The sequence below is a fragment of the Psammomys obesus genome, unplaced genomic scaffold, assembly GCF_907164565.1.
Source record: "Psammomys obesus unplaced genomic scaffold, mPsaObe1.curated_primary_1811, whole genome shotgun sequence".
Taxonomy (NCBI): Eukaryota; Metazoa; Chordata; class Mammalia; order Rodentia; family Muridae; genus Psammomys; species Psammomys obesus.
Genome location: NW_026585644.1, coordinates 53,280,168 through 53,293,380, shown reverse-complemented (window position 1 = coordinate 53,293,380; position 13,213 = coordinate 53,280,168). Strand labels below are relative to the sequence as shown.

The window sequence follows — 13,213 nt, the reverse complement described above, 5'->3', positions numbered from 1 at the left end:
AAAAAAAAAAAAAAAAAAAAAAAAAAAAAAAAAAAAAAACAGAAATAGATGCAGGGAGCGAGAGAGAGATTTTAATTGCTGTCTTTCCAATTCAGAAAGAGTAACCAAGAGGCCAAATGTTTCCCATTGTTACCTAACAATTTTGGAAAAAATCATTTACTTTCAAAACTTTGCCTTTTAAAATGCTTAGTTTAGAACAGAATAATATTGCAATGCAATTGTGAATTTTATTCTTTCACTTTTCATATTGTAAAGTGTAACTAGATGCAGACATGTGAGTGGAATGTGCAGGCAAAGCTCCGTACCTTAATGCACCTTACATGTTATGTTGCCATCTACAGAAGAGTGCTTTGCAGTGTTTTTGTTTTACTTTTTATTTGTTTGTCTTTATTTTATAGCTATTGCTGGCCTGCAGCTTGCAATGTAGTTCAGTCTGGACATGAACCCCATAATGCAGTACTTCAAAGTGTAAAGCACCATGCCAGGATAGAATGTTTTTAAATAAGCGAACTAATATCATTTGTTAAAGCAATATCATTTGATAAAGAATATAACTTTACCTGTAAATAAATTTAGAAAATCAAACATTAAAATGTTAATATAAAACACAAAGAACATTCTGGTGAAGGTTTCACCTTTAAACATTTTAGACAATAAAGAAGATTTTTATGTTGTGCTTTGAATGTAGCAGTTTGGCAGTATTTCTGCCATTTGCTTAGCACCTTGCTTAATAATACATGAACCCCATTAGGCAGAGCTCCTAACTGCACTGATCTCACCAGCTTCCTTTCCACTGTGGGACGCACTCACCAGATGCCCTTACAAGGGCATCCAACAGGACAAGTCAGGAGCTGGAAAAGAATGGTACAGAAGACACACCAAGAAAAACATGAAAGCAGCAAACACAAAGGCAAATTAAGATTTCAAAACTATGACTTCAAAACTTTTAAGTAGCAAATAGAAATACTATTTTGACAAAACAAAACACTGAAATAAGTCGCTTGGATTTCATATGGCTACACTGACTCATCCTCTGACAATTGTGGTGGAGAAATGTTATCCCTCCTAACACTGGAAGGTAAATGCTCATATAATGTGCCACAATGTTAACCAGACTATGAAAGGCATGGATCTAGCATACAAGATTCTTCCTCAATCTGCTGGACCAAAACAGACCATGTCAAAAATTTTTAGATAGTGTCATAATGGGAGACAACAGAAAGAGGGGAGAAGAGATAAGGGAAAGGAGGAGAGTGAGAACAGGAAAGAAAAGAAAGGAAGAAACATGTAAAAGAGGGAGGAAGGGATGAAAACAGAATCAAAGGCCACCTTTTCCTTGTCAGTGCAGGAGTCTCCTTTTTGCAGTTTTGACTAAGTATGAGAAATGAGTGTGACAGAAAAGAACTGACTGTGATGTCCTGACCCAGGTACAAGGCCTTCTCCTCTATTCAGAGCCATCAACAGCCTCAGAGTCATTTAGATTAAATTGGCCACCAAAGTTCAGATGCCTTTGTGTTACTATCAATATTGGCATACTCTCTCTCCTCATAGTGTAGATGACACATTTTACATTTGATTCCAGCTGACTCTGTGAAGTAATGACTTATTTCTACATTTTTCTCTGAGTAGAGGCAACTGCATGGGGAAAATGTGCAATATAATAATAGGTTGGTTGTGTTTTCATACATCTGTGTAGTTAATTATTTTTTTTAATTTTATGAGTAAACATAAGTTCTTTAAGTACTTAGAAAACTCACCTACTTATTTCTTCCCTTTCTGGTTACCTAGCCATAAAGTGAAATATGTATGACCACTGAAGTTTAATGCATTTCCACTTCTAGACATACCACATCACATCTCTTTCTTGGCTCCTTTTGTGACCACCAAGAGTTCCATGGAGCTTATGACAAGGCCCAGTGTGATGAACTGGCTCTAACAAAATACATGTACCTTCCTAACAGAGTCCATTTTCAACAGTTCTAGATTTAAAGCTTATTTGCCTGTGATTATTTCTCCTTTATTTTTCTCTTTTCCTTTTTATTATATTATTATTGCTGTTGTTGTTGATTTTTCAAGACAGGATTTTTCTGTATAGCCTTGGCTATCCTGGGGAACAGGCTATCCTCGAACACACAGAGACTGGCCTCACTCTGACCCTAAGTGCTGGGACCAAAGGAAAGGAAATGGATGAAAGTGATCTTCAGTTCATTCATACAGCTTTCACGGAGGCCCAGGAGTGCATTGATGATAATTATAATTATTAGAGACGTACTTTGTGTTTATTATGAAGTGTGAAAAATGCAAAATTCTCCAATCTATGAAATATATTAATTATGTGTTTCTCTGATTAAAATATCTTTTTAATATTGTCTGTCATAAGTGGTTAAAATATGGATGCCCTTCTTCTACTCTGCATATTTTTTGAATACATTATATAAAAGGGCATTTTAGCCTTGTTATCATACATTTTCTATATTCAAATTAATATAAAATGTACTCAGATTTTTTTCAGAGAACAACAATATAAAACATTAGTGACCACAGTTTTAGTTCATAAATGTATTGAAGTTATGTAGCCTGTTATTGTACATCTATCTTGGAACAATGTTCCACACATTTACATATAAACACACTTGACCTTATAACAAAAGTTAAGGAAGTATCATTTAGCCTTCAGATTTGAAACATAAATAGAAAGATGGATTATTTAACCAAGTAGATATGGAAACAGCTGTATAGTCTAAAGGTTTATAAAAATACCTATATTAGTGGCTATTAAAATTTTACTGTAAATGAAGGGAATGAAAAGATTTTTTTCATTGGGTTTTGATTCTAGTTGTCAGAGAGTGTTTTCTAATTAAATTTTTATTTTTTATATTAATTACAATTTATTCACTTTGTATCCCAGTTGTAGCACCCTCCCTCATTTCCTCCCATGCCCTTCTCCAAGTCCACTGATGGGGAGGTCCTCCTCCGCTTCCATCAGATCCTAGCCTATTAGGTCTCATCAGGACTGGATGCATTGTCCTTCTCTGTGGCCTGGCAAGGCTGTTCCCCCATCTGGGGGAGGTGATCAAAAAGCAGGCCACTGAGTTCATGTCAGAGACAGTCCCTGTTCCCCTTACTAGGGAACCCACTTGGACACTGAGCTGTCGTGCACTATATCTGAGCAGGGGTTCTTAGAGAGTGTTATATATGTTTTTTTTTTAAATTATGATATTTAGAGTCTCTTAAAGTGGGTTAAGCAGAGATATTTTTAGTTCTCATGTGACTTAAGCATTTTGGCTGGTGTTGCAGTATGGGAAAGTACATTTTTTAACAGGAGATACTTATCAAATGCTTATAGAGCAAAAATTAGAGTTTGCTTTTATCTTTGTGATTTCCTTCCACGGTGAGCACATATCTATATTTAGCTCCACTTGCATAGTTGTTTTAAAGCCGTATTATATAAATTTGAAAAAATGAGATATCAATGTATTAAAATATCTAACACCATTTCTTAATTGTGCACAAACACACATGCGTGCATTCATTATTAGCTTAGTGAATTTACACCATCAATTTCATTAAAGCCCACCAGTGGTAATATCATAAGCGAAATGAACAGGATTCTCTCTTATTAGCCCTTCGTTTCTTTCTGAAAAAGTGAGGTTATTGTAAAAATGTGTTTCAGCATTCCTTCATCAGGTGCAGAAAAAAATGAGACACCATAATAAAAGAACGCTGTTCTAAAGGCACACACTAAGTTGTCATTCACGAAAAGTTAGCAGCTGAGCTAATTGACACACTTTGGCAATGATGACTGTATTTAAAGAGAAAGTTCCGCCTTTGGTTTGTCTAGTACTGACAGAGTTACTCTAGTAGGCTTTTGAGAGCAAATTAATTTCCTGTAATCAAATACTGTGGATTATAGTCTTTGTTCCTTTCCACCTTGGACACAGAAACAACTCCTAGGCTTTTTAGGAAGCATTACAAGGGCTTTTGAAAAACAAGCGGTGGCATAATCACCGCAGAAGGGTTCACCTGCTGCATGCCGTAGATATAGAAAGTAGCTCCTTCCTCTTTGAGACCGAGAACCAGGGTATTATAAGCAACTACACTGATGAGGATTTATTTAATGAGAGAAAAGAAACTAACAGCAAAAAGCCTGTGTTTGTGCAGAAGAAGCTTAGTGATGTTTGAAATGGCACTCACGCGTGCGTGAGTGTGTAAATATGTGGGTGTGGGCAAGTGTGGAAGCTCATATAGGTGACAGTGAGTTTATGGAGGACAACTTGCAAAAGTGAGTTCTCTCCTATCCTGTGTGGTCTGAGGATTGAATGCAGGCTGCCAGACTTAGCTGCTTATGTATTTATCTGCAAAGAAATCCTCCCCACCTTTAAAGTGGATTTTTAAAGCAGAATAGGGTTTTATCCGTTGTTAAATGTTTCCAAGTAATTAACAGGTACCTGGTACCTTTCTAGAAATGTGCACACTCAAATATGTATGTACAATATGTATGTACATAAGTACATATATATGGAATCTTGAGATTGCTTAAAAGCAGGGTGCATACTTCTGAAACTTATGTATGGCATTCTTAACCCACCACAACAGTATTATTTTTCTCCTGTTGGATAAGCTAAACAATGGAAAATCAAAGAAAGGGGGAAAGGCCATTTCCCCCTAGCTTCCACTCTTTGAAGGCAGAAAGCTGCCCACTGCTCTCCTGCCCTTATCTACTGTACCCCACTTGCTTTCTTTTGTGTTCTGTGGGCAGCCTCAGTGCCTTCCTAGGCCTTAGAGAAGACATCAGACACCCTACAGTCCAGCACTTGTTCCCAAGGGAGAGCTTTGCCTCTACTTAGAGAGGTTTGGGGAAGGGTTTTGTAGCTGACTCACCAGGCAAGTGTTCTTTTATTGCCATTACTTTGAATTTGGATGGAGGCCCTAAATTGTAGTGGCCATGAGAAGGAGAAATTTAGTGATATAACACTTTCCTCGAAGCAGCAAGTACTTTGAAATAGGCTCTGAAATAGATGCGTGAGTTAACATGTTTGCTGACCTTCAGGAAACTCATAATCACTTTTTTCTCATCCTGTTTCCTACAGCCAACCCCACCAGAGTGGGCGGCCGCGAACCTTACCCAGGCTCTGCAGAGGTGATCCGCGAGTCCAGCAGTACCACTGGCATGGTGGTGGGCATTGTCGCCGCCGCCGCTCTGTGCATCCTCATCCTCCTGTATGCCATGTACAAGTACAGAAACCGGGATGAAGGGTCATATCACGTGGATGAGAGTCGAAACTACATCAGTAACTCAGCACAGTCCAATGGGGCCGTGGTCAAGGAGAAACAGCCCAGCAGTGCGAAAAGCGCCAACAAAAACAAGAAAAATAAGGATAAGGAGTATTATGTCTGATCTCAAGATTCGAAAAAGACACTTGTATAGAAATAGTCTTCATTTTATCTGAGACATAATATAAACTTATTTACTTTCCTTTTTATGAAGCACATACAAAAGAAGACAGGGAATGCAATCAGGAGGGAAAACTCTTTTTAAAAAAACAAACAAGTATCTCATGCTCTTGTTTCTCAAAAACATAAACAAAAAAAATGAGAGAGAAGAAAGGAAGGGAAAATACTAAAACAAACAACTACAACAACAACAAAAACAGGGGCCAATAAATTCCCTCACATCCGCAGTGTTTTCATTTACTCTGCCTGTCTTTATGTTGCCGGGACATTCTAAAGACGGTGAGGACCGCACGCATTCATAAAGCGAAGGAGTATTACATCGAGGCACAAAACCAACACACAACACAACACACACACACAAAGAAGCTACCTATGATCCTGGATTCAGCCAAAGTGCTAGCGCTTTCCGGAGGAGCCATTCAGGTGGACTGCCACAGGAGAAAGTCCGTTTGTGGGACCATCTGCAGATCAGGAGGAGTTGGCGAGCTGCGGCAACTGGAGCAGGGGTTGGAGCTTGCGTTTGAGACAAAGTGCTGGAGTTTTCGAATACTTGTGTAGGAAGGCATTCAAAAGCCCCTTTCTGTTTGTGAGAGAATTAAAAAAAAAGTATGGAGGCCTTATTTTCAAAAATGTGAAATATAAGGCACATTTCACACTAAAGTTTCAAAACAAAAATGAGAGGGCATAGATGCAATCATTGGGAAATTTTCATGCACGCTTACTATGTTATTACATATGTTTATATAAAACCCATCTCTGTGTGCTTTCTGGACTGTGATAAGTGACGTTTTATAGCCTGTTGTATAGAAAATACAAAATATATCTCTGCTCTTCAGCCATTTTTGGTAAATTCAATGTTATAAGTGTTGCTAAGTATAGGGAGTTTTATGACATTGAAGCAACAATTATTTCAGACTGATTTTTTTTGCCACCATTATAAATTCCCACAATTACTTACTTTTTTAAACAAAAATTACAGTGTAGTGTTTATTCTAAGAAAGATATGTATGAATGTATATAAAAGAACTCAGCTACTTCTTTTCTTACATGTATAGCCTTCATTCTGTTGCATTATTAAGTTTTAGTATTTGTATGAAAGGTGTGAATTAGAAGGTGAAATATATACCTAAGTATCATACAATCCTTTCTTTCCCCCAATTATTTATATTTCTATATATGTTCAACACACACACACACACACACACACACACACACACACACACACAGCCATCTGATCTGATGGAACACCAAACCACACAAATATTGACAAATGAAAAGTGTGAAGAAAGACAGTTGTGCCAAGGTACTATGACAAATGGGTGATATGCTTCATTGAAATCCTGATGCCAGGGAACCTCCAGTCCTTAGTCCTACACATGGGAACTTTTTTTAATGAAATAGAAGATAGCCACCACTGCACACATGTACGTCACTCTAAGGCACGCTACAGAAATCATGTTGGCAAACTCTGGCTGCTGCAATGAAAACTTTTTCCCCGTAAAATCATATATATTCTCTGAACATGACGTGCGTGATCAAGCTTTATGGAAAGTAAACATTTTTTTTTCAACTAAACAAGTATTCTCGGTAATTTTTGATTCTGTATTACTACCCATTAAAATCATTCTATATTTGTTGACAATTGACTAAATTTTAACTTTTCTGGATTTACATCTATATCATTAAACGTAGTTTAGTTTAACATACAGTATGTAGTAGTGAAGTATAGATTACACACTTGTTTTGCATATTGTTTCAATGATGTTCATAGCAATAAATTGTCAATGTGAGAAGGTGATGCTTAGGCTGCAGGGTGATGCTTCTGTAAAAACTGGTCAAATGACATAAACATCTTCTAAAAGATTGATGCTAGGATTCATAAAAGAGAAGGATACCATTACAATCAGCTTTAATCAGCAAGGCAAAAAAAAAAATACAAAACACCTTTTGTGATACTTTAGTTGATGAAAAATATGCCAAGAAGTGGCCTGGATTTCAAACATAACAGTACCTTAAAAATACATATATATCATAGCAAATCATGATGATCTACAGCTGCCAAGTAATTGTGTAAGAAGTCTTAAAGACTTTTCATCACCTGGAAAATAGATGGCATAAAATTTAATACCCATTAATTCTGTTTCAAGTCTTCATATATTTTTATTTTGCCAGGTTAAAAGAACTCACAAGTCTTTTCTCCCTACCCCTCTCATTCAGTCTTACTCAGGGAAAGCCAGAGAAATAAAAAGGAACATAAAACCACTAATTTACAGATTAAACATAATATATACATATATATGTATATGTATGTTTGCTTTTCCATTGTGTCTACTTAACTAAAACTACTTTCATTTGGAAGGATTCTAAAAAATGATGAAAAAAATTTGATTTGTAGTATTTTAAAGTGGTCTAGCTGGGAGGCTTGTTATTTGTAATTGATTTCAGTGTTTCTACCGAGCATAAATTTCAAATTTTCACACACTGATATAAACTTATAGTGCTGGTAAAAACATATCTAATTTTATTGAACTACACAAAACCTAGCAAGTTTCCCCCCCTCCCTGAATGGAGAAGGAAGAGAGGACTATGAATTGTTGAAGGAAAAAGACTTGAATAAAGCCCAAATATCTTTCTACTAACCATACCCATCATGGTCCATGTGTCACTTGAAACTCACAAAGGACTTCACACTACCTGGCATAAACTGATCACATCTCTCTTGATTGTAACTTTTCTGATTGAGTATGCTTCTTTTTTTATCCATGTAATGTGTTGCCTTTAAAAAAAAATGATGACTACAATCATGTATGGAATCCCTAAGAAGTCAGAGAAAGGCCACTTTAATTATACCCTTCTAGTGCTTCGGGTGACTGGGTATCTAAGGGGTTTGTTTTACTTTGTTTCTCTGTTGCAAGGCCAATCTATCCATTATTGGAAATGCTAAGCAAGTGGAATTTACTGTTTTGTTAATAAAATATTTCTTAATACAACTGCGGATTATTGACTTTAAAAATTGTACGCGACACCATTTTGTCACTGAATTGAGCAGTGAGGAAGACTGCATTTGAAAGGAAACCTTATCTCCAGACAGGCATTAAAGGATGATGAAGCACCCATTTTTGCATTTCACTACTCATTATGCACCCCTGTCTTCATATACTTAAGATGTAAGTACTCCATGTCTATTTCCTGGAAACACACAGGACCAGCTGAGAATGATACATATATTTGCTGATGTCATATATACACACTCTGTCAATTGCAATGGAATTACAGTTTCATACACCTCCAATTAACTACAAAATATTTCATTAGCTATGATTTCCTAATTTCCTCTCTTCTTATCTGTACTAAGAATAATGTCAGAGTTATAAAGAGGTAATGATTATATGAAATAATATATCTAGTAAACACACAAAAAAGATGGCTACTACAATATTATCTTTTGTAGGAATTAATGCTTTGAGAAAACATAAAATCATTTGTTAAGACTATTATTTGAAAAATGAGAAAATAAAACTTTACCAAATCCTGACATACAAATTAACAGACACAATTTCTTTGTAAAGGTTATGTTTATTTTTTTTTTATAAAGCAAAGCTTCTTTGTAGCAACCATATGGCCTATTACTAATTTTCAATTAAAAAACCAGTAATAATTTTAAGACCTTGGCTTTTTTGAAACAACTTCCCAGTAATAAAAACATGAGACTTTTTCTTTCATTTTATCGCAATGAATTTCAACATTAATGGTACATATATTATTAGATGTTAATATATTGTTACAGAGCTATGTGTCATTTCTTTCTTAATATCAATGCATGAGTTCCAGACGTATAGGAAAAACAACCCGTATTTCCTTAATGTTTAAATTAAAGGCTACATAATTTAGCTTACTTTTAAAATGTAAGGCATATCAAAGGTTGTGGCTGTACAAATGCTACAATCAGTACAAAGGCTGCACTGTTATTTGAATTGCTGTAGTGAAATAGATTGACAAAGAAACTTGGAGGAGAAAGGGCTTACTTAGTTTTCCAGCCAGGTTACAGTCTATCAGGCTTAAATTCAAGTAGCTAGTCACATCAAATCCCCAGTCAAGAACAATGAGAAAGACATGTAGGTATTTTCTATTTGTTTGCTTTCTCTTTTTACTGTTTCTGCCTAGACAATAGTGACACTCACAGTGGGCTAAGACATCCTGTATCAGCAAGCAATCAAGATAATCCCCTATAGACTAGGACACATGCCAACCACGTTTAGATAAGCAGTTATTAAGACTCCCTTCCCAAATAATACTAGGTTGTGTTAGGTTAGCAGTGAAAGCTAACCAGCACACATTCTTGGTTCTTGACCTATGGGGTACCCAGCACTCAATTACAGGCATCAATGGTTAAAAATACACATGTGAATATTAACATATATTTCTAATTACATGTGTATATAGCAAAGGTGAATATATTACTGAGGGAAAGTAGTATATAGATTAAGTCTATCCAGTTTTCTCTGAAAACTTTGATACTTTATAAAAAAATAAAAAACCACTGAAACAGACATTGGATATAAACAAAACTTTTATAAAACATGCTGAAAATAAATGTTTCAGGGAGTACTAGTAAAGCACTGGGAAGATTTCATGACTTGACTTTAATAGTGACATTCTGTTGTGCATAGAAAGCACTCTTCTGAGTAACTAACCATTAACTCGTGAAACTTCTGTGGGAATTAATATTGCTTCATATTTACATTTTGGACCTTCACATATTTACTGAACACTAGTACAGGGATGGTCTCTCATTCCATACATATCCAGCTTTATGAGAAAATTCATATTCATTTAGAGATAAACATTACCAAGGATCTTAGTATTTAATTTAACAACTTGAAGATGGACTACACATATTCAATATGTAGCAAGCTCCTATTCTAGTAAAGCATCTGTTCTTTAACACTGTCATAGTTATCTGAACATGACAGGTAGATTGAAAAAATACCTAAGGAGATTAAGTTTTTCTATATGTATTTCAATAGGTAGTTCTTATGACTATGTTAAGTATTCTTCTATTGAATGTCATCTCTCCAAACAATACAACAATTTGGGGTGAGGAACATGAGCATTCAAGTGGCTTCTAATGTCTCCCATTTGAATTTCATCCTGAGGGGGGAAAATGGTTTCTCCACTGAGCAAAACAGTACAAAAAAGACACTTTGGAAAAGATAGGCTATTGAAAGACAGCATCCATTTACAGTGCAAAAACAAGCTTGGTTTAACACTTCTGGTTTGTGGTAGTTTGTAAGTTTACTATTTCTAGCAATGCTCTCTACAGTTAAATAAAAATTAAAAAAAAAAACCCTCAATAGTAGCTTTTTACTAACAGAAAATTTAGAGTAAGTTTGAGCCTAAAGTCTGTAGTTATTTAAATTTTCCTATGAAGGTTACTTTTCAAATTAAGGGGGGGGAGGTTTTTGGTTCTTTGGGCATCTCACATTGCTTCCTAAAAAATGTTAAATGTAAGCAGTATAACTTCCCATGTTCCCATTCAAGTTGTCTAGAATGTAATTGGCTTTTGCAACAACAGAACACTCTCAGAGAAGGGGTGTGGAAGTCATTTACTCTTTGCCTACCTTGAACATCAATTCTCACTGGCGCTTGATGGCTTGAAGCCTGATCCAAAAGGCTTAGGTTTACACTTAATTCTTGGTTTAAACTAAATTCAGTCTAGTCTATTCCTGATGCTCCAGTGTGCATTTGAGTGTTTTCAGAAGCCCACAGTAGTACATATTGGATCAATTGTGAATATGTCCTCAATGCACATGTTAAGGCTTTGTCCCTGCCTCTAGTTTCTTAGGAAGATGGAAGCACTGCCCAGAGGTGGGGCCTCATGGTGGGGAGCTGGATTGAAGAGATTGGAGAACTGAGTTCTTCATTTCATTTCTCTCTCTCTTGTTTTCTCTAAGCCAGCTGCAAATAAAGGGCTAACTTTCTCCAGCCCTTGATCTTGTAAAGTAATGGACCACCACACGTACAAAACAAGAGAACCAGTGACCATGGACTGTGGCTGCAAGCCAAAATACGCCTTTTCTTTTAATGAGTTGATCATCTTGGTTATTTTGTGACAATAACAGAAAGCTGACTAATACACATCAGAATTAACTTTTTCTTCCACTATCTAATCAGCTTTCTCCATATTAGAACTGCCAGCCCAATTATTTATCCGTTAACTCATTCTTAAAAATCTCTTTACTTTTGATGATTTCATATATGTATATGTATAAAAAATATGTTCATGTATTCCTTTTTATTTTCCCTCTTACTTTTCCTATATTACCTTCAACATCCTTCCTGTCTCAACTTCTTGCTTTCTTTTTTCCTTTCTTTTCCAATTCACTAAATCCAGTTAGTGCATGGGAACAGGGTATCTAGTAGTTATTATTAGTCTTTGGTGAACAGCTTCAAGAAGGGAAAGAAGTAGGAGTGATAATTAACTCCAAAGTAACTTCTGTGGCTTTGCAGCCTGACTCCACTGGTTCTGAGGTCAAGAGAAAGCCCTCAAGCAAAGAGTTGCAAATGAGTACAGCTGTGAAGTGTGCAGTTCCAGAGCCAGGAAAGGGGAGAGTGCCTTTGTTCAGGTGGGGTTCCTGCAGCACCTGCTACATGTTTTTATGCCTTGCCATTTAGGAATTTCACTTCAAATTCATTTAACTTTCTAATGAAATCAATTTGGAGCTGAATCCCACATCCTTTTAAATTATTCAGCATGATTCTCACAGAAGTCCGTGTCCCCTGTATGGCTCTGGAGTGACTGACTTAGGATAATGACATGGCTAGTTTCCTAATATCTCTTAATCATTTTCCATGATAAATAAAGCAGGCTAGGTACCTATCCCCCTTTCATTTTTAGTAGGAAAATATAGCCTTGTACCTGACATGTGTACAAGTTTGACTTCAAAATATAGGTAATAGTCCAGTCATAATGGTGTATACCTTTAATCACAACATTCAGAGAGATCTCTGAGGTTTTGATCAAACCTCATAGTGAATTCCAGGACAGTGAGATCATGTCTGGAAACAAACAAACAAAACAAAGCAAAACAAACAAATATTACCCAGGCCTACGGGGCACATTGGAGTTTGCTGCTTTGGATGGCTAAAAAAAAAAAAAAAAGTTGTCAGGAAATCTGAAATCTGATCAACCTGTTGCTTTGTCTGCATGTTCTTAAATGACTTAGTTTGTGCCCCAGTGTCCACTATGAAAATGTCTTGAAGTCCTGCCATTAATTAGGAGAGGGTGGACATAGAAGAAAGAATTCCTGAAAGATTTATATGAGTGTGTGTGTTTCCCACGCTCCACGGGATAAACTTGACTTTTATGGAGTCAGCACATCCAGTAGAGAAGGGTATGTTGTCGGCATTCCTACCTTGGCCACTGTTAGCATACAGGTGGACCCACTTGCCTGCTCTTCGGGGCCCTAGCAAACTCTGGCATCATTACTGGCCACCGACAAGTATACACCAGGTGTGTGCCTGATAGGAGGGCCCCACCAGATTCCCTACCACTCCTCTCTTATACTCTCTGTCTGTCTCTTTTTCTTTTTATGTCATGGGACCCCTTCTTTTTCTCCCTTCCTGCTTTCTCCTCCCCACCCCTGTTCCCACAATAAACCTTCTTTCTACCAGATCTGTCACATTATGTATAAGGTAGGATTTCTTCTACAAATTTAACATCCCTTTTGAATCACCATCCCTCTTCTTTTCCCAGTCC

At 36.5% G+C, this 13,213-nt stretch overlaps 1 protein-coding gene across 31 annotated transcripts in view; it reads left to right on the top strand.

The window, feature by feature from the left end:
- Nrxn1 (neurexin 1) overlaps nt 1-8,523 on the top strand; it is a 1,203,268-nt gene extending 1,194,745 nt beyond the window's left edge. For 17 of the 31 annotated variants that reach the window (XM_055619661.1, XM_055619760.1, XM_055619722.1 and 14 more), the window contains one exon: nt 5,091-8,523. In XM_055619661.1, the coding sequence (XP_055475636.1) occupies nt 5,091-5,398 (308 nt within the window). In that variant the 3' untranslated portion in view covers nt 5,399-8,523. The remainder of the gene's footprint in view (nt 1-5,090) is intronic. The other 14 variants (XM_055619854.1, XM_055619846.1, XM_055619785.1 and 11 more) reach the window with 3 other exon arrangements.
- The last annotated feature ends 4,690 nt before the right edge of the window (nt 8,524-13,213 follow it).